The 22,390-nt window shown below is 39.0% G+C and overlaps 1 protein-coding gene across 1 annotated transcript; it reads left to right on the top strand.

Annotated features, from left to right (window-relative positions):
• Positions 1-478: 478 nt before the first annotated feature.
• On the top strand, positions 479-4,786 carry LOC110712380. The gene is made up of 4 exons (XM_021890836.1): positions 479-956; positions 1,200-1,686; positions 3,690-3,928; positions 4,128-4,786. Exons 1-4 carry the CDS (start codon positions 566-568, stop codon positions 4,586-4,588), a joined length of 1,578 nt encoding a protein of 525 aa, XP_021746528.1. The 5' UTR covers positions 479-565; the 3' UTR covers positions 4,589-4,786.
• The last annotated feature ends 17,604 nt before the right edge of the window (positions 4,787-22,390 follow it).

Raw genomic sequence — 22,390 nt, 5'->3', positions numbered from 1 at the left:
TGTCAGAAGGTTTTTTAAAAGAAAAAGTAAGGAAAATTTTTATGTATTCTATTTTGTAATAAAATATTTTGTGATCAATATTTAGTTTCATCTAGTATTGTGCAATTATTCTCAACTATTTTTTTTTTCTTCTCTATATCTTTCTTTAATCTTACATACACTCAAACCTAAATACTAGTAAGATTTTTAATAAAGAGATGGATAGAGTATCACTTATAGATATAGTGCCGGACAAGCCTTCTAGCCCTTTAATTTGTTTTTATCATTGCAAAAATATAATGTCTTCCGTACGTCCGTACACCAATAATTATACGAGTACTTGGTATAATTATTGGTGTGAAAAATATAAAACAATTACTCTGTATATGATTATATCTCATCATCCAAATAATATCAAGACTCGAGCAACCACAGTCGCCCACGTAGTGAGTTCAATCTTATCCATTTCACTCTATAAATAGAACAGGATTAAAAACAAACTCCAATATAAAATTTGCCAATACCCAAAAAAAAAAAAAACCACAACAGTACAAATATATATTCCAACTTTTAAGTTAGAAGAAAAATGGCAGGATTACCGAGGCTTGTGACGTTGATGTCAAGCTCACGTTTCTTCCAGTATGAAACAGGAACAGGGGAATTACACGCGACCCTGAGAAACACATCTGATACAGTAATTAGTGAGAACAACTTCACCTTGTTTGAAGTGGTGAGTACAAGGGCTCGTGACATGGTGCACATCAAATCTTGCTACAACAACAGGTACTTGCGGCTCAACCCAACCGGTGTCTATATTTACGCCTCTGCAGACGAGCTCCAGGAAGACCGTTCTGAACGGTCATGCACTTTGTTCAGGGTTGTCATCTCCGGCAACAACGTGCGCTTCTTCCACCAGTCCGATAATGTTGACCGCGCTGTGATAATTTATCAAGGTGGTGTCCTTGGAGTCCGGCAGGGTAATGTTATTTTACTTCACATTTATTACTTCCTCCGTTTTTTTTAAGTTGTAACTTTTTAATTTTCACAGTCGTTTAGATTATTTTTAAAGATGAGAGAGTCAGAAAAAATAAGATAGATCCATGTGGGTAGGAGAGATTGAGATAGAAATGTATTGCAAGTAATTTAAAATTTCCAAAATTAAAAAGTGTTATGATTAAAAAGAAATGGAATTAATACATGGATGAATGACGCAACAACAGGTAACCAAGCATTTAGCTTGTTATTTAGAGACATGACCACCTTTGTAAACTTGCCGAAGCACGTAATGTTCAAAGGGAATGATGGGAATTATTTAAGAGCACGTAAAAATAGAAATCTGGTGTTCGTTGCCAACGATCCAACGGATCCGAGAGTGCACCACATTGCAACGCTTTCACCTCTTAGTGGTAATTTCAGCCTACTGTCCACCAGATTCAATCTGTACTGGGAGAGGATCAACGGTGATTGGCTCCAATGCAACTCGAGCAGACCATTCGCCGCGAACACGGTCTTCCGCCCAGTGAGGCAGGGTTTTGGTATCCAAAACAGCACCATAGCTCTGTTGAATACGAATAACAACAGTTACTGTGAGAGATGGACCAGTGGGGGGAATGCTGGTCGTATTCGAGCTTCCTCCTCGACTGTCCCACCTAATGCGGTGCTCACAGTAGAGGAAACAGTCCGGGATCGTAAAATCTCTGACATCAGGTATCTATGCTACTCTCTTCTTCGTCCCTCAATAACTTTAGCTATTTCTGACATCATATCAATTTTTTCGCATTTTTCTTTTTATTAATACATATATAAATATAATACATAACAGTCAAAGATGTGCGCTGGAGGAAAAAAAAAAAAGCAAATAAAAAATCTTTTAATGAATTGGAAGGAAATATAAGGAGTAACAAATAATCTTCTTAACTATGTAGTGATTGATAGATGAAGATCGGAGAAAGTATTATATCCGTATTAATTTTTTCGTATCGAACAAGAAAGCTTGTTATGATTACTTGATTAGAGGTGTCAATCAAACCGAACCGATTCGAAAAAAATAATAAGTTTTAAACTGTAACCGATCCGATTTGACTAGAGAAATTCAGGATCTATCCAAATCGATCCAATTTGTAACCAACCTAAACTTGATTCGAATCCGAATTTAATCATATCTGAACTTAACCCGACACCGACTTAACTTGACTTGAACTCAACCTGAACCCGATATGTCCCGACTTGAACTCAAACCGAACCGATTTGACCCGGCTTGGAGACAACCCGATTTGAAAATGACCCGAAAAATAACCGATTTAATCCGATTTATTTTAACACAAACTAATATTAACCTGACCCAGTTCTAAATTGATCCGAATTTAACCCGACCATAATTTTAAACCTAACCTAACCTATTATTGATTTTTTTTTTTTTAGTTTCAAGTTCACTATTTATTTACTAATTATTAATAAGTTAGAATGAAAGTCTAAAACTCTAAAAATATCTTATACAAATTGAATTAGTAATAAAGCAAATTAATAGTATTCGTAGGCATCGTAGCCTCATGAGATTAAACAATTGAAGAGTAGTATCTTAAAAGGAGGACTTATGTGACTATCATATATCAACCTATCACTAATTCATTACTAACCATCTCACTTATGTACATAAGTATGAAAAATCATCGATAACTATTAAATTTAAATCTGGTTCCAAGCTAAGATAAATACTCCTTTCGTTTTTAAATACTTGCTCCATTTCTCTAGGACACGCATGTCGATCCGATGCTAATATTTGATCACTAATATATTTAATTATCAATAAGTATAAATTCTAACAATTGAAAATTAATAATCTATTCAATGAGATGATTCCGACAAGTACCCACAAGATTATATTTTTTCTTATGTATAAATCACAAACATTAGTCAAAGTAGGATAAATAAATAGTGCAAAAAATAGAAATGGAGCAAGTATTTAAAAACGGAGGGAGTATTACACAAAAACTGATTGAATGAAAAAACTAATTCTTTGCATTCGTAATAATTAACCATGTAATATGAGAAATGAACATAATTGACTTGATATCAACCCAATAATAAGTTAAAAATTCAATAATTACTCTAGTTTAAAAATGACCTTATTTGGATATTGAATTTAGTCAACTCGACCAAAATCTAGACAAACACGAAAAGGATTTGAATCTGAATTGACCAAATCTTGAATAAACCTTATCTTAATAAAACCGAACTTGATCAAACCGAAATCATCCGAGTCGAAATCAACCCGACTCAAATTCGAACATGAACCGATCAGGTATTGACTAGATCCATATCCAATTCGGACTCGATAGACCATGATTTTAATTTGACCTAACCCGATCCGAGTTTAAAAAAATAATTTTGACCCGAAGAAACCTAACCCAAATTGACCCGATCCAAACTCCATCCGGTTATCCGAATTGATACCTCTAGTTATAATCGGTTCATTTACTACGGGAGTATATATAATTATCATATTCATGTGTTTGTATAATTTTTTCCATACAATGACTTATATTAATTGAATAAGATAGAGTGGATTGTACCCAAGTTTTGGAATCCAATCATATTATAGATAGGTAGTTTTTCTTCTTCTTTTTTTTTTTTTTTTTTTTTTTTTAGTAAAAAGTAAAAACTAAAAAACTCGCTTCCCAAGTATTTAAGTGCTAAAAATGTTGGTACAGGTATCATATAGAGGATGCACGCATCTACAATATGGTTCCTCTACAGGCCGTAAACCAAACTGTGTTTAACTATGGATATCATGATGAGAGACAAGAGGTGAAATTCGCCTACACAGAGGTGATAGAAGAGAAGTTCACCTCGTCACATTCGTGGAAATTGTCGGTCAAGGCTACCATCAGGGTTAGATTGATCCCAGTGATACTTCAGGGAAAACTGACTACAACTGCAAGCTACGGAGGTAATTACTTTTATTAAAAATGACCCAATCACCATATTAAAAAAAATCGAGTCACTCAAATTGGAAATTCCCCTTTAAAAATCTTTTCTTCTTTACTTTGGAAATTGTCTTTAAAATAGGCCATTTGATCCACATAAATTTTACGCGTAATAATTTGTATTTGAGTGTATCATATATGACTATGCATCTTCCATGACAGGTAGTGTTGAATGGTCCAAAATGAAAAGAGTTGAGAGAACAGTAACCGGCTCCACAACCGCTACAGTACCAGCAAGGAGTTCTACAAGGGTGACCTTGATTGTTGGACAAGGTTCCATGGACGTCCCTTACTCTTATAGACAAAGTGACATCCTTATGGATGGAACCTTTGAGGAAAAGACTCTGCACGATGGCCTTTTCTCGGGTCTCAGCACCTTTGAATTTCAATATACTATCGAGGAACCTCAAAGCCTTCCTCGTAATGCTATGCCGCCAATAGGCCATGATGACATTGTCATCGTGCCAGGTGAAACCATAGACCTCCCTAGAATGGCCATCTCGCGTGAAGTCGATCAAGTAAAAGTGGAAGGAAAAGAAGATGAACTAGTTTCAATGGAAGAAGATTGTGGAGGAGAAGGAAACGAGGAACCAGTTCCCCTACCAGTGCCTTCCAAGCTTTAGTTACTTGCATGCACTAGGTCTTCTATTTTACGTATTGTGTTTTATTTTAAGGATGAATAATAATTATGTGTGTTTTCTAACACACATATTGTGTTTGTATTATGGCTGTACTTTGCTTGTATTATTGGTTTTCTCCTTTATAATAATGTGTGCCATCTTCACCTTATTTAGCTTATCATATTATATGGACAGTTTTCAAATGGCTACAACCAAATCACCTTGGTATCTATTCACTAAGCTATTTGGTTTTAGAGTCTCAATTAAGTTCTTATTGTGCGTAGTTCAGCTATTTACTAGGCATGATTAATTGTACTTTTATTCCAAGAAAGAGTGGCAATATCTATCCTTTGGTTCTTATCTTGATTTAAACGAACTTATTACTTAATTTTGTGCTCTATTATCTACATGATCTTGATGGTTAATGCATATGTTGAGCCCATGAGAAAACCCACATGTGAGTGGTGTGTTGTCCCACATTAAAGAGTGTAGAAAGTGTTGGGAAGTCTATCCCATACTGAACTTAACAAACGTCATCATTATTATTATTATAAAAAAATATCAAAAAACCTACAAAGTCAATAACTTTACAAGAAATTGGTGGGAAGCCGATCGAGATACAATCTGGGCCCCCACCCCTCTAGCTATAGCAAACCCGATCCTGCTTAAAATGTGAGAAGCTGTACGAGCACCAATATCCTGAGTTTTAGCGAACGTCTATACCCGCTTCAGCAACACAATAACATCTTTCTCTAATTCCCCCAACGAAGAAAAGGAGAAAGGAAGAAAACCATATCCAATAGCCTTACAACGTGCCCCATACTTGTCCCGCTTCCGCTGAGCCGCTGCCGACACAACACGACCAGGAACAAAGTCAAACAACCCCGATTGTGTTAAAAGTGAAGACCCCATTAAGTCAACACATACATCAAGGCCTCTATCCTAGGAATGAAGCAGCACATCTGCTGGTCGTATACACTAGTAGAATAAACGTAATGGCAAGCGGTTCAAACCCCCTAATGGCAAGCGGTTTTGAACCGCATGCGCTTAGGGGGCTTGCCATTAGCCATTTAAATGGCAAGCAGTTCAGAACCGCTTGCCGTTACTAGAGAAAGGGCAGCGGTTTTGGCGCCAAACCGCTGCCCATTATGGGTATACAAAATAATTTTTTTTTTTGTTTTTTTCACATAAATTGATAGACAAACCAAACATATGTAAAAACATCAATATTTTTATTAATTATTTGTTGTAATATTACATTTACATCAAAAAAAAAAAATAATACAACAATAAAATTAATACAACTAATAAAATCAGCTCTATATAAAAATAAATATACTTTCGAAAAAAAAAAAAAAAAAACCAGCCATGACCACCAACACCAGCCAAGACCACCAACACCACCGACCCACCACGATCCACACCATGACCCCCACAAATATCAGCACCACCACCCACCACGACCCTCACCGTAACCGTACCCACCCACCACCCCACCACGACCCTCACCGTAACCCACATCTCCACCCAAACCGTAACCCACCCACAACCCCACACCTCCACCCTTCGCAACCCACCCAAAAAAAACCCACATCTCCAGCCAGCCCGTACCCACCCACCACCCCACACCTCCACCGTCCCTAACCCGCAACCCACCCAAGCAAAACACCAATTTTGACTTGAAAATTTGGTTTTAAAGGTCAAATTCGACCATGAAAACACTAGATCTAGAGTTTTCATGGTCGAATTTGACCTAAAAAACTTGAAAACCCATACGATTTGCACAAATTTGCTAAAAACTTGCTCGAAATTTTTCTCCAAAGCTGCTCGGAATTTTAGTCAAAATTATATGTTTTTGGTCGAATTTTTTCGAAATGGAGATTGAGAGAGGAGAGTGAAATGAAGGGAGTGAGAAATGGAGGGAGGAGTGAGAACGAAAGAGATTGAGAGAGGAGAATAAGAACTGAGAGAGAGAGGAGAGAGAGGAGGAGAGAGAGCGGCTGGAGTATGATGAGAGTGGAAAAAAGGGGCGTGAGTTGGTATTTAAAATGGGTAGGTGTAGACACATAACAATGTCTCCCCAAAACCAAACCCGATGATGAACAACCTTTCACCGCCATTATTGGTCGGGTTGAGTATTTAATCTTGGAGTGCTTAAATCCATATTTCCATTTCATAAACCAACCCAATTCCTAGCCCATTTCCCCAAACCATAAATCATTTTCCTCTTTTCGTGCCTTTAAACCTAAAATAATTCATTTCGTGTCCTTTAAAATCATTCATTTTGTGTCCTTTTTATAAAAACGTTTATTTCTGTTTATTTTGGTCCATAATATGGGTATAATGATTGAATATTTGGATGGGGCTTTAAAAGATCTTTCCAACGATATATTATAAGCCCAAATCCGAGTTATAACGAATAAGTTATGGCCAAAATATTAAACTGAGCCTAAATCGAACCTAAACCCACCTTACATACGACCCAATGATCATGTAGAGGGTCCAAATTATTTAATCCAATTCCTAAACCAATTAGGATTAATTAGAAACTTCTATAAGTTTCTAAAAGATCTTAATTATCCTTTTTGAAAAGATAAGATTAAATAGTTTGAAATTGAATAAAACTCCTTTTTTTTTAAAGTCCTAATTATATCCGAATTGAAAGACATTCAAAGATAGACAGATATTATTTTCGTGCCTCATAGTTATTATCCAAATTTTATATTTGGATAGCTCTTGAAATTATCTTTCCAATGATATATTATAATATCAATTCCGAGCTATAACGAAAAAGATATGAATAAAATGTCAAACTCTATCCAAAACTGACACCGTCTCACTATTTCGGCCATATCTTTTATTCTAAAAAATATTTTAATCTGATTCTAATTGGGTTAGAAAGTAGACTTCAATATCTTTCCAACGATATCTTATTAATCTTATTCCAATTTTTGGATCAAAAGATATGATAAAAATAAAAACCGTAAAAACTGTTGTCTATCGCAAGAGTTTTAATCCGATTCGAACTCGATCTTTTCTTGATTCTTCGACCCTCTTTTTTCCCTATAAATAGAGGTCATATCACCCCTTTTTCAATCATCAACAAGCTTGATCATAAAATAATTCTCTTCTCCCTCTTTAGCCTAAATACTAGCCATCCTATTTTCTCAAAATACTTCCCCTAATTAAGCACTCCAAGGAGTACAGTTCATACAATACCCAAAGTTCTATACTTAAACCAAGGCGTGAAAGGTATAATTAACTGAGGGTTTGGACCAAATTAACTCTACTTTTATTTAGTTTAATTTAATTTTCATTTGCTTTATATTTTATTTATTGAAGTTATTAACAATTTATTCATGATATAGCAATTTAAAGGAACGCGCGGAATGTGAGTAATTAATTAATTTAATTACTTATTTTATTGTTTTATATTTCTAGTATCATGATTAGGTTATTTTATATTTGACTTGACTAACAATTTATTGTTAAACTGCTTCCAATATTAATGTTGATTCTATTATTATTATGATCACCATATTGCATGTTAAAGGGAATATGTAATTGAAAATCACGCCTAATAAGATAATTTGGACAACCGATTTAGGTTCCTTTTTAATCTTGTTATTAAATCAAGTGATCACGATATTTTAGAATTATGCGTTGCATTAATATTTAACCAATTTAGCTTAATAATAGTTTGGAGCAAATTGAATCTCTGTTTGTATGCCTTTGAGATCGCAAGAATCACTTTTCACTATAAGAATCGAGTAGAGGCCAATACGGGCGAATGTGACTCCATGACTCACTTCGTACCATCATCCCCGATCCTTTTTTCGTGGTTCCGAACCATATGGAGTTAGTAATCTCATGGATTATGAATGGGGTGTAACCTTCACGGGTCAATCGTTGTTGCCTTTGTTATCCCTTTATTTTAGTTGCCTTTTATGATCCGTGAACGGTTTACAAGTTCCTTAAAAACTTGTTGGCGGCTCCCTACTTTCCTTGTCCCTAATCGTAATGTCAATTCCCACTTCCTATGAGTGCCAAGCATATTCACAACATACTTTTAACGTAGGCGCACTTCGAACGACGCCTACAATTTGGCGACTCCACTGGGGAGGATTCTTGATTATTTATCGATTTGAGTGATCGGTATTTAATTAAGATGAGTAGATGAGACTTGAAAGATTCTTGAAAAATATTCCTGCGATTTAAATGGAATTGTTACATATGAATATACTTTTTAGGTTACCTATTTTGCCACAATAGTACGTGTTCTACGTATGTGGCTAGCCCGGGGGATTTATGCTCTATCAACCCGAAAACGTTCATGACAATAAGGGTTCATCCGAGTTTTTTAAATCCACCCAAACCATGGAGTCGAGTTCGATTTCATCACGAACTCGCGGAGACGCCCGTTGGCATACACCCTCAAGGGAGGTTGCCTTGCTAACGCGTCCAAACTCTTAACCATGGTACCCTTTGACACCCAAAAGCTTGACCATAGTCGAACATAGAACTTGACTTTAGATTGCGAAGTTCATTGCATCATGCGTGACAATATGCTTATATGTGCATTTTTTTTATTGACTTTTTTTTTAATCAAACCCTTTTTATTTTTTTTAGAGTCGATTCATAGATTTTTTTTTTTAAATTTGAGTCAACTCGGATTTTTATTCCCGTATACTGCACAAGAGTCAACTTGTTTTGGTCATAGCCGGATTTTTAGAAAGAGTTACGTGTCATGGCACATATGGATCTATAGCCCCGGGTTTTATCTTTCATTTGGAGTTGGTTTTGTCTCAATCAGAGTCACAGATAAAAATTTATAACCGATATGCTACAGCCTGTCCGGTTTAGGTGTCTTTTTAGCGTCAACTTTCTTTTGTTTTATTTTTTTTTATTTTTTTTATATCTTCTCGTGTCAAGCTAGTCTTAGCCAAGTACTTTAATCCGTGTCAACTCTTATAACATAGGATTATTGATTTTTATTTTTATTTTATTTTTTTATACCCATGAGTCATAACTCTTCTAGAATTCTAGTCCTCTTCCTAGTTTCTTGTGATCAATTTTTATGCTAACCTTAACATGTGTTATTCGTCTTTGATTGTCGTTGATCTTATTTATGAATAACGATTTTCAATGGACCGTTTTCACCTAGTAAATAGCATAAACATTAAAATTTGACAAAATTAATCAAGTTAGTTTGTCTTTTAGTTTTCCGTGCTATTTGGTCATTGGGTCCTTTGTTTTTCACAACGTCTTCATGTCTAGCCATGCGATCATACCACGAGTCTAAATAAACTCATCTAATCACACATGTTGAGTCATTGCACACACTTTGTCTTCGAGTAATGCACTATATTGTTTATGATCGTATACTAGGACCATGCATGCATCGCTTTCCGTCGTAATAGGAATGAGTGGAGTATTTCCCATCAGTTTTCAAAATCGTTTCATACACTCTTCCTTTTCAATCCAAGTATTGAGTGGATGCATTAAGTGAATTCTTCCTTACACAGTATTTGAGTCTAAAATCACCAGGCAATAGTTGGAAGAATAGGGGGAACGTCACTCCTTCCTTATTCTTTCCTCCAATCAAAGCATCAACAACAAGAAACTTTTTTCCTCACTAGGCGGCAAGAAGTTACTCATAAACAGCCATGAAGACAAATAACGATGCAAGCTTATCACCAAGATTTCATGTTTTCTTCTTCTTTTATTTCAAACCCTTCCCCCTAAAAAGTCTAGCATAAGTTCTCCTTATTCATGTGTCTATGTGTCGCATTTTTTTACCTTCTTCATAAACGAACATCTCTTTCTTACATTCGATCATGTGATTAGCAAAAAAAAAAAAAAAAAAAAAATTGTCGTACCGAGCACAAGGTATACCAATGATTTGAGGTACTTTTGCAACCCATTCATTCCCCATTAACCACTCAATCACAGATCCATTTCTTCATCAACCACTTTGAGCCTCGTCTAATGATTGACCTTTTTTATTCAACCCACATTCATTTAACCCTGGGATTGGAAGATGTGTAATTGTATAACATTCAAAAGGAAAGTAAAAAAAAAAAAGTAGCAAAGCAACAATAAAACAATGTCTAAGGGCAAGTGTTCCAATGTCTTTGATATGAACACGTCTCAAATTGCGTCTCTCATCGAGTGCTTGGTACTGTGCCTGAGAAACATGAATGCTAAGTGAGTGATGGACCGCATGATCTGATATTTCCTACATTGATTCAAAAGAATGAAAAAAAAAATGTTGAAAATAAACTTGCAAAATTCAAAATTTTCAAATTCCCAATTACACATCTTGGGGGCTTCTCTCGGGTCTTGAGCCTTTTACCCATTTCTTCCTTAAACCTTCAGCTTAACCACATTACAACCCTTGAAAGACCTCTTTGAGGTGTACACACACTTGTGCAAAGTTTGGTTAGAGCTACGTTGGCCTGGTTCCTAACGGATACGTAGGCAACCTCACATCGAGGTGCGGCCACATTCACATTCATATCCACATTCATATTCATATCCATGCATGATCGAGTCAAAGAATATCCAATGCTTACCCCTACCCATTTAGAGCTAGACTTGGGGGCTTGAACCCACATCATTTAGCCTACCCAGCCTAAAGAGTCATCATCTTTGACTCTTCTCACATCTATTTCTATCACCATAACCCTTGCAGCCACCTTAGTATCACTTTTACACACTTCTTTCACACATACATATCCATATCATCTTTCCCTTAGGAACCCTTTATCATGAAATCTTGTTTCCTTACCGCGCATGCTTCATCATCTTTCAAGACAATATTCATCAGAAGAAACGTTGTATACTTGCTTAGCTTCTTGACCTGAGCAATGTTCATTGTTTCATGTATTGCATAATATGTTGAGCAACATTTATATACAAAGCATATCGTTCTTAGCTCCTTGACCTAAACAACGTTCATTATGCAATAATCACTTCATCTATATACGGGCTTAGCTTCCAGACCTAAGTGACGTTCAAGATCGTTTCTTTACACCATATATGATGCTTAGCTCCGTGACCTAAGTTCATTCATCGTGTCACATGATGTAATTGTCCTTAGCCTCCTGGCCTAAGGACATGCATCATGCATACATTACTTTCAAGAAAAGCAATTCAATCCATACGATTTATTTTGTCTTGCTTAAGGAGGAAGTTCAAAACTTCTTCCCTTTTTCATTATTTTCTTTTGGGGAAGTTCAAAAACTTTTTCAAAATTTTTATCGAGAGAAGTTCGAAAACAAAACTTCATTTTTCACGTCTTTCTTTTTCGGGAGAAAGTCAGTACCTTCCACTCGTCTCATGACAAAAATTGACGGAAATTTTTTGCTTTTGCATCTTTATTGCTTGTGTCTGCACACACACATATACACACACACACTCACAAGTCATACACATGTCATGTCACATCAAGTTAAACTTGGTCAAGTCAGTGGTCAAGTTGATCAAAATATATACGAGTCCATTGGCAAATTTATTTTTACAGGTCTCAACTACAACCCACGTCCGGGGACAAGCGGACCATCTACAGTCCACGTCCGGGGACAAGTGAACCATCACCATCCCACGTCCGGGGACAAGCGGACCATCTACAGCCCATGTCCGGGGACAAGCGGACCATCTACAACCCACATTCGGGGACAAGCGAACCATGTACAACCCACGTCCGGGGACAAGCGGACCATCTACAACCCACGTCCGGGGATAAGCGGACCATCTACAGCCCACGTTCGGGGACAAGCGAACCATCTACAGCCCATGTTCGGGGACAAGCGAACCATCTACAGCCCGCGTCCGGGGACAAGCGGACCACCATCATTTCACGACGCAATGTTCTCGATACACAGAGACTTGCAATATCATCATTTGTCGACTTTCCTCAAGCATTGAAAGTATTATCCGGTGGATTTCTTCAAGCATAGAAAACCGCCAAATTCCTTTGTCGGTTTTCCTCAAGCATGGAAAGCATTATCGGTGGATTTCTTCAAGCATAGAAAAACGCCTAAATCATATGTCGACTTTCCTCAAGCATAGAAAGTGTCATCCGGTAGGTTTCTTCAGACTTAGAAAGCTACCAAACTCATCTGTCAGCTTTCCTCAAGCATGGAAAGCATTTCAACAAACGTCATCCGGTGGATTCCTTCAAGCATAGGAAAATACCAAACTCATTTGTCACCGATACACTGGTTTCAGATAAGCGTTCTATCCCTATACTCTTTTATCTGTGGAATTAACATTTTTGCAGGTAACGGCATATACAGATTGATTTAGGATCGCAGAACGTCTTAAATCATTCTCCGTCCCTATCGACTACTTTGACTATCGTTTTCGAAACTAGCGTTTCTACAAACTCAGTCAAAGTGGGGGCTTCTGTAGACACCTAAAAATGCCTCCCCTAAACCAAACCCGATGATGAACAACCTTTCACCGCCATTATTGGTCGGGTTGAGTATTTAATCTTGGAGTGCTTAACTCCATATTTCCATTTCATAAAACAACCCAATTCCTAGCCCATTTCCCCAAACCATAACTCATTTTCCTCTTTTCGTGCCTTTAAAACCAAAATAATTCATTTCGTGTCCTTTAAAATCATTCATTTTGTGTCCTTTTTATAAAAACGTTTATTTCTGTTTATTTTGGTCCATAATCTGGGTCTAATGATTGAATATTTGGATGGGGATTTAAAAGAGCTTTCCAACTATATATTATAATCCCAAATCCGAGTTATAACGAATAAGTTATGGCCAAAATATTAAACTGAGCCCAAACCGAACCTAAGCCTACTTTACCTACGACCCAATGATCATGTAGAGGGTCAAATTATTTAATTCAATTCCTAAACCAATTAGGATTAATTAGAAGCTTCTATAAGTTTCTAAAAGATCTTAATTATCCTTTTTGAAAAGATAAGATTAAATAGTTTGAAATTGAATAAAACTCCTTTTTTTTAAAGTCCTAATTATATCCGAATTGGAAGACATTCAAAGATAGACAGATATTATTTTCGTGCCTCATAGTTATTATCCAAATTTTATATTTGGATAGCTCTTGAAATTATCTTTCCAATGATATATTATAATATCAATTCCGAGCTATAACGAAAAAGATATGAATAAAATGTCAAACTCTATCCAAAACTGACACCGTCTCACTATTTCGGCCATATCTTTTATTCTAAAAAATATTTTAATCTGATTCTAATTGGGTTAGAAAGTAGACTTCAATATCTTTCCAACGATATCTTATTAATCTTATTCCAATTTTTGGATCAAAAGATATGATAAAAATAAAAACCGTAAAAACTGTTGTCTATCGCAAGAGTTTTAATCCGATTCGAACTCGATCTTTTCTTGATTCTTCGACCCTCTTTTTTCCCTATAAATAGAGGTCATATCACCCCATTTTCAATCATCAACAAGCTTGATCATAAAATAATTCTCTTCTCCCTCTTTAGCCTAAATACTAGCCATCCTATTTTCTCAAAATACTTCCCCTAATTAAGCACTCCAAGGAGTACAGTTCATACAATACCCAAAGTTCTATACTTAAACCAAGGCGTGAAAGGTATAATTAACTGAGGGTTTGGACCAAATTAACTCTACTTTTATTTAGTTTAATTTAATTTTCATTTGCTTTATATTTTTTTTTATTGAAGTTACTAACAATTTATTCATGATGTAGCAATTTAAAGGAACGCGCGGAATGTGAGTAATTAATTAATTTAATTACTTATTTTATTTTTTTATATTGCTAGTATCATGATTAGGTTATTTTATATTTGACTTGACTAACAATTTATTGTTAAATTACTTCCAATATTAATGTTGATTCTATTATTATTATGATCACCATATTGCATGTTAAAGGGAATATGTAATTGAAAATCACGCCTAATAAGATAATTTGGACAACCGGTTTAGGTTCCTTTTTAATCTTGTTATTAAATCAAGTGATCACGATATTTTAGAATTATGTGTTGCATTAATATTTAACCAATTTAGCTTAATAATAGTTTGGACCAAATTGAATCTCTGTTTGTATGCCTTTGAGATCGCAAGAATCACTTTTCACTATAAGAATCGAGTAGAGGCCAATACGGGCGAATGTGACTCCATGACTCACTTCGTACCATCATCCTCGATCCTCCTTTATTGGTTCCGAACCATATGGAGTTAGTAATCTCATGGATTATGAATGGGGTGTAACCTTCACGGGTCAATCGTTGTTGCCTTCGTTGTCCCTTTATCGTGGTTGCCTTTTATGATCCGTGAACGGTTTACAAGTTCCTTAAAAACTTGTTGGCGGCTCCCTACTTTCCTTGTCCCTAATCGTAATGTCAATTCCCACTTCCTATGAGTGCCAAGCATATTCACAACATGCTTTTAACGTAGGCGCACTTCGAACGACGCCTACAATTTGGGCTTTGGGTTTTTTTTTAAAAAGGCAAGCGGTTCACGGTACGAACCGCTTGCCATTTGGGCTTTTGCAAGCGGTTCAGCCCAAACCGCTTGCCATTTACAATTATGCAAGCGGTTCAGCCCAAACCGCTTGCCATTTATAATTTTGGAAGCGGAATTGCATTACCGCTTGTCATTTGGGACTTCCCATTAACTATTTTCTACTAGTGATAGCTCCGTCGTTCCCTCCAGTCAATCCAACGTTAACCTCCTTTCGAGCAGAAATCCCAAACCGAAAACAAATATTAACTAGGGTGTCACAAACAACGTTGTGCCGATGTTTAATGCCCACAATCCCAGCAAAAGACAATGCATGATCCCCATAAATATCTCCATCAAAAACCCTTGAGCAAGCAGAACACGGTGTTGAAACGGAGAACAAAGGAACACCCAATCGGTAGCAAAGAACACTACGATAAGTCTTACCATTCATAGTCTGACCCAAACCCGATATCGGGACCGTCCGCAACCAGGCCGAAGAGTGATCCCCCTGTTGAGACTTCCACAAGGCAACCTGACGCAGAGATAAAGAGAAAGTGGATTCCGTAGATGTAGTGCCCTTCGTGAAATATATATCTGCCAATTTTTTCATGAGTCTAGGGGAAACGATCTCACTAAGGTTACTCATAATGTCAGTCTCCACAGTCCTGTTAAAAAGACTAAGAGCTCCATCGAAGGCCGGTCCTGGACCAACAATACCAGAATTGCGAAGAAGTGTAGCCTGTAGACCAGAAGACTGGAGATGCGACGCAAGGAAAGCATAATGATGAACATCACCCGCCGAATAGACACCCAAACCACCATTATAATAATAATTATTATTATAAACTGAAAAATAAATGCAATAGTGCATGTAAAGATGGCACTGGGTTGGGCCAGCCTGAAGCCCGACACAACCCGTCACGAAAGAAACATGACATGCCATGGCCTGGTATTGTGCATGTAAGGCGTGGGCTGCACCTCGCCTTTATCTTGGAGAAGCACGATAAGGTCTAGCACGACAAAACATGCTAAAACCAATGCAATTTTGCCTAGGCACATAAGCCTGGCGCAGCCAGGTACGTACCTTTTGAAAACTATGACCCGATGTGAAACTCGTGGGTCGGGCCTAACTAATTTCAAAGCACGTGGACCTAGCACAAGGCACGACCCGGAACGGCCAAGAGCCATCTAACCCATCTTTAAGTGCATGTACCACAAATTATATGAAGTCCTACCTGGTGTTCAAGAATGAGATGAGTTGACGAGCTAGAGTGATCACAATAAAAATCAATTAACATGGCTTTGAAAAAAAGTCATTTACTTGAGTTCTTATCTTAACTTATTTTCCATATGCCACTTCTCGTAGTCATTCTTTATTATACATAATAAAATTTAGGACATTGAAACACATTTAACAAAAAACTTCACTACTTTTAAATTAGTAATAATTCATAATCTTTAGATGTCAACAACTTAGGAAAAAACAAATAAAAAAAAAAAAAAAAAACCCCAAAGAAAAATAGAACAAAAAAAAACTTTCCTTAAATTAAACCTCAACTTAAATAAAATAATTAATTGAATAAACTTTCCTTTTATAATATTCCCAAATTTATTTAAAATAAATTATTTAATTAAATACTTTTCAAAATGCTTATTTTAATTAAAATACGTATAAAAATACGAGGTATTACAACCTCACCCCCTCCTTTTCCCCCATCCACGCTGCGGCTACATCAATCTCTCGTATTTCCTCTTCATCGCCCTTATCTCTTCTCTTCACCGTCCTTGTTGAGGCCACTACCAAAAACGAGGCTATAGTGGTCAAATTCAGCCGCCAAATTCAGATCTAAAAACAAACAAAACCAAATTCAACCTTTATAGCCTCGGTAAACCAGCACCCCTCCTTTCCCCCACCCAAAACTGGCACCCCTACCTTAAACCCATTCATTAAAACCACCCTCAACGGGTTTTATGGTTTCGTTTTCACTAGGTTATAGTGGTTTCGGAACAGCGTGGGCGGGGGAAATGGAATAGGAGGGGTCACCGGCGTCGGGGGAATGTTTGGGCGCCGGCACAGGCGACGGAAGCCGGCACGAGGAGGGGGGGAGGGTGGCGGATGGGGAAGGGGTGGTGGCTGAGAATTTTTTTAAAAGTTTTAATTTTCTTTTTTTTAATTAATTAAATTATTATTTAATGAAGTAATGGGCCCCACTTAACGAAATTCTAACATATTCTGTTAAGGGGTAACGATAACTATATTTTTTTGAATTTGGAGTAACAAAAAAATAAAAAATCAAACAGTTAGCAAAATGTCAAACACTATCATTTTAGTGGTAGCAAATGTCAAAATTTCCTATTGGTTTCTCATTACAATATTAATTAAATACAAAATGTACTATGACAACTAACTTATACTTCATTCATTAACTGAAAAGGCGGTATAGAATTATTAACTATTCCCGACCGCTCCCTTTACATGATACAAACACAAATTTTAGACAAGTACAATGTTATCTTGATATATAACTCAATTAAAGATATACTTCGTATAACTCAATTATACTCCCTCGTCCCATAATATAGTTTTTTTAAAAAAAAAATTAACGATATTTTAAAAATAGGATGAGAAAGTGGATAAAATACATTAATAAAAGTGAAAAATACAATCTTAGACAAAAGTTAGAGAGAGAAAGTGGAAAAAAGAACAAATCATGTGCAAAATTCAAGGATAAATTTAGAAATACAATGAATTAAGTTAAAAAAAAGTAAAGGTATAATAGACTTTACATACTATCCAAAAATAGAAGTATGAACAATATTTTGGATCTCCAAAATAAGAAAACAGGAAATATATTATGGGAGGGAAGGAGTAAAATTTAGGAGCGTTTGGTTCACATAATTAAGGTATAAGGTATGGGTTTAGAATGGTTTAAACTCATACCTTGTGTTTGTTTTATGATTTTAAGAGTTTCAAACCCATACCTCAAACTCCCAAGGCATGGGGTTTAGAAACCTTGGGCGGGAGGTGAGTTTGGCTCATTCCCATACTTTTAGCTATATATCAAGTAAAAGAAAAAAATTGCATTCCATAAGCATACCAAACATATGGTATTAAGAATAAAGTTCCAAACCTGTTTAGGGTATTTTTACCCTAGACACGTGGACCAATGAGAGGTCGCCACGTGTCAAGGTCAGGATGGCTCATGTGGCTCAACATCCTCTTGACACTTGGTGCCCTCAGATATGTTTCTGAATTGGCAGCTTTCAATAGGCCCAAACTCCTAGGAGCGCCGTAAAACGGCGCAGCCCACTAAAATCTAGGTCAAGTGACCTAGATAGGGGCGCATTTTCCAACGACCCTATAAATAGGGAGATATTTCCCCACCTTGAGGGGGACATTGAATCATTAATTACACCCTTATTCTCTTACATCAGAGAAAGACCTGAGCTTGGAATCCGAGCAGATACCCACCTAAATTTTCGTTCTCTCTATTCTGTTTCAAGTTACTGACTTGTGCGTCGGAGGCGGAGCACCATCCAACCGGTGTCTCCGTTTGTTTTGCAGGTACAACTCACTGCGGATCAGTCTTCGCGTTGTAACTCTCCTAAGGGACAAAAACACCCAAAACATTTGGCGCCGTCTGTGGGGAGAGTACCTCGAAGATGGTTCAAGAGTCTGTACCACCCCCTAACTGTCTGGGTGAAGACCTAGAAGTTTTTACAGACCATGAGGATGAAGATCCTCAGGTCGAAACTTTTACAGCCGGAGACGGCTCTCTCAGAACTAAACGCATCCGGCCCAGAGACACTCTGGAGCGGGGTGCTTCCCAGGCGGGTCCGAGCAGACCCCCTGGGCAGCCGGAAGGGGCAACCCAAACGGCAGCTGGATCAGCCCCTGTCACCCGAGACGAACTCATGAGGTTCATGACGAGTTTCAAGGGTGAAATTACAGAGCTGATTACCAAAAGCAGGGCTGGCCCAAGTAAAGGTCAGTCGGCGAAGAAGACTCCTCCAGAGAAGGGGAAGTCAGTCAGAAACCGGCAGCCCACTCCCTATCCAAAGGAGAAGGAAGCCGGGACCATTGATTGGTCAAAAATTCTCCTTCCTGGAGGGAACACCAATAACACTCGCCGGCCTCAGCAGCTGGTGAGAAGTAAAAAATCAACTCTTGGTGCCCGGGAGATTATTAACCGGAAGAGAAACCAATCGTTGTATGAGTCTGCTTCAACGTCGAACTTTCCAGACAGCTTCAACAACATCTCTGCAGGGAGTGCACCCTCCTTGCATGAGAGCCAGACAGGCGGTAATACCGTCCATCTGGCCCTCATATGATTGGAGCCGTCCCGTATGTGCCTACTCAGGCTTACGGGCAGTATCCTCCTCACTTCATGCAGCCGGCCTTCTTTGGGGGTCAGGCGGCGTATCCAAATGTCCAGCCATTGGACTGGCAGCTTCGCCTGCTGCGCCTGGGTGAACAACCTTCTGCGTTCACTCGGGAGATAACCGAGGCGGCTCAGCCGGCCAAGGTTAAGAATGTGTTGGTTGGTACCTATGATGGTACCACCAATCCGGAAGACCACCTCATGGCTTACACCAACCTCATGTATCTGCAGGGGTTGGATGATGCCACTTGGTGTCGATGTTTCCCGGATACATTGAAGGGCATTGCCCAACAATGGTTTGGCAACCTGCCAGCCGGGTCCATAGACAGCTTCAGGAAGCTTGCCTTCCTGTTTGCTTCCAACTTCTCAATGAACATCCCTGCTAAGAAAACAAGCCTTGATTTGAGCACTGTTAAGTAGGGAGAGAGAGAAGGGCTGCGCTCATATGTCAGGCGGTTCAACCTGATCAGAATTCAGATTCAAGGACTGTCTGATGAGGTAGCTTTTACAGACTTTTTTAAAGGTCTGAGAGACGGGTCGACCTTTAAGTTCGACCTAGTCAGAAAAGGGGCTTTTACCCTACAGGCGGCCCTGAGGGAGGCGGAAAGATACATTCAAGCAACCGACCTCTGCTCGTCTGGTAGCCAGTCGGACTCTAATAGAGATAACCGGCCTGCTCAGCCGGCAAAAAAGAAAGAAGAGAGCAAGAAGAGAAAAGAGGTCTGGGCGGTTAGTGACTCTGACCAGCCGTCCCAGAAGAAGAAGAAAGAATTTAAACCGTACGTCCCAAAGTACGAGTTTAACAAGGACTGCAACTCCATCCTCATGGAGATAAAGGACCGACTGTCCCTTGAGAGGCCGAATCCAATGAAAAGTTCCGTTCAATCCAGGAACAAAAATAAATTTTGCCAATATCATGAGGAAGTTGGCCATGACACCAACGACTGCTTCAGCCTACAGCGGACGTTAAACCGTCTGGTTGATAAGGGGATGTTGAAGTCCTATATTTCCAAGTCCCCAGCCGGGGCAAAAAAGAAAAACAAGGGTCAGTCCTCCAAGACTACCCCCCAGCCTGCTAGTAGTTCGGATACCGACAAGGAGCCGGTCTACACTATAGCAGGCGGGTTTTCATGTGGTGGCCCTACCATCAGGGGCACTAAGAGCCATCTTCGAAAGATGGATAAAGATGATGATGAGCAGGCGGAAGCCATCTCCTCCTTCCCAGACGTCTTAATCACTGAGAAGGACAGGGGCAGCGTCCGCCGCCCGCATGATGACCCGGTGGTCATTGAATGTAAGGTTGCCAACTAGCTGGTTGGACGAATCCTTATTGACACCGGCAGCTCATCAGACATCATCAGCCTCCGGTGCTTGCAGAAGCTGAAATACAATATCAGCAGCATGCATCCGGTCACCCACCCCTTGGTTAGTTTTGGGGGTGGGATGGTCTACCCAGCCGGAAGAATTGATTTACCCATCCGGCTGGGGGAGAAAGGCCAGGGACGACATATTGTCGTCAGATTCTTGGTCGTTGAGGGGTTGACCGCCTACAACATTATTTTAGGCCGGCCAACCCTCAACGTATCCAAGGCAGTAATCATCTCATCTCTCATGCTCATCAAGTATGAGAAGGATGATGGCACTGTTGGTTCCCTGAATGGGGATCAGAAGACGGCTCGGGAGTGCTACCTCTCAGCCGTCAGGGACACTGTAACCCCAAGTGTCCAGGAACCAATAGACCTTGACAATGTCAAGGATGCCGATCCAGCACCCGCCCCACCAGCAGCCGGTAAGAAAAGAAAGGCACCTCTGCTGGTGGAGGTGAAGAAGGAGAAAAAATAGCAATCACTGACCGGTGAGCGGTCAGATGAGCTCCGTCCCCAACCGGCTGGCGAAAGCATTGATCTCGTTCTGGATAACAGTCGTCCAGAACGTACTGTTAAGGTTGGGACGGTTGCTCATGCTACTTTGGGTGCAAACTTGCACTTTCTGCTGAAGGAATTCAAAGACATCTTTGCCTTTGAAGTGGAAGAGATGCCAGGCGTCAGCCCGAACCTCGCTGTCCACAAACTCGCCATGGACCCCAAAAAGAAGCCTATCCGGCAAAAGAAAAGAAACCACGGCGAGGAAAGAAGTCAGGCGGCAGCTGCCGAAGTCAAAAAGCTGCTAGACGCCAGGTTCATTCGGCCTTGTAATTTTCCCAACTGGGTGGCCAATGTGGTCCTTGTTAAGAAACCGAATGGGACCTGGCGCATGTGTGTTGATTACACAGATCTCAACAAGGCGTGTCCAAAGGACAGTTATCCGCTTCCAAAGATCGACAGTCTGGTCGACTCTACAGCCGGTCACGCCTTGATGAGTTTCATGGTTGCCTACTCCGGCTTCCATCAGATACCCATGTGGAAGAAAGATCAAGAAAAGACGGCCTTCGTCACTAAGCAGGGGATATTCTGTTACACGGTGATGTCGTTTGGCTTGAAAAATGCGCCGGCTACATTCTAACGGATGATTAACACTGTCTTTGTTAATCAAATTGGGAGGAATGTAGAGGCATACATTGATGACATGATAGTCAAATCCAAACAGCAGACGGATCACCTTGCTGATCTCCGATAAACCTTCACCACACTCAGGCGGCATAAGGTCATGTTAAATCCTAAGAAATGCGTCTTTGGTGTTGAGTCTGGGAAGTTTCTCGGATTCCTGATTGATCAAAGGGGGATAGAGGCTAACCTTGAGAAGATACAAGCGGTGATTGACATGAAGTCACCCCGCACTGTCAAGGAAGCACAGAGACTAACCGGTTGCCTGGCCGCTCTAGGGAGATTCCTCAGCCGGTCAGGTGACAAATGCCTTTACTTCTTCCAGGCAATCAGGAAGAAAACCAGATTTGAATGGGGGGATGAGGCTGAGGCGGCCTTTCAACGCCTGAAAGAACACCTCCA

The sequence above is a fragment of the Chenopodium quinoa genome, unplaced genomic scaffold, assembly GCF_001683475.1.
Source record: "Chenopodium quinoa cultivar QQ74 unplaced genomic scaffold, ASM168347v1, whole genome shotgun sequence".
Lineage (NCBI taxonomy): Eukaryota > Viridiplantae > Streptophyta > Magnoliopsida > Caryophyllales > Amaranthaceae > Chenopodium > Chenopodium quinoa.
The sequence above is the reverse complement of the archived record's forward strand: the minus strand, read 5'-3'. Positions and strand labels throughout refer to the sequence as shown.

Excerpts from the sequence above, each read along its gene's own strand:
- LOC110712380 (XM_021890836.1), top strand. The coding sequence starts at position 566 with ATGGCAGGATTACCGAGGCTTGTGACGTTGATGTCAAGCTCACGTTTC. Across the intron at positions 957-1,199 it reads TGTCCTTGGAGTCCGGCAGG|GTAACCAAGCATTTAGCTTG; the intron begins GTAATGTTATTT and ends ACGCAACAACAG. Across the intron at positions 1,687-3,689 it reads CGTAAAATCTCTGACATCAG|GTATCATATAGAGGATGCAC; the intron begins GTATCTATGCTA and ends ATGTTGGTACAG.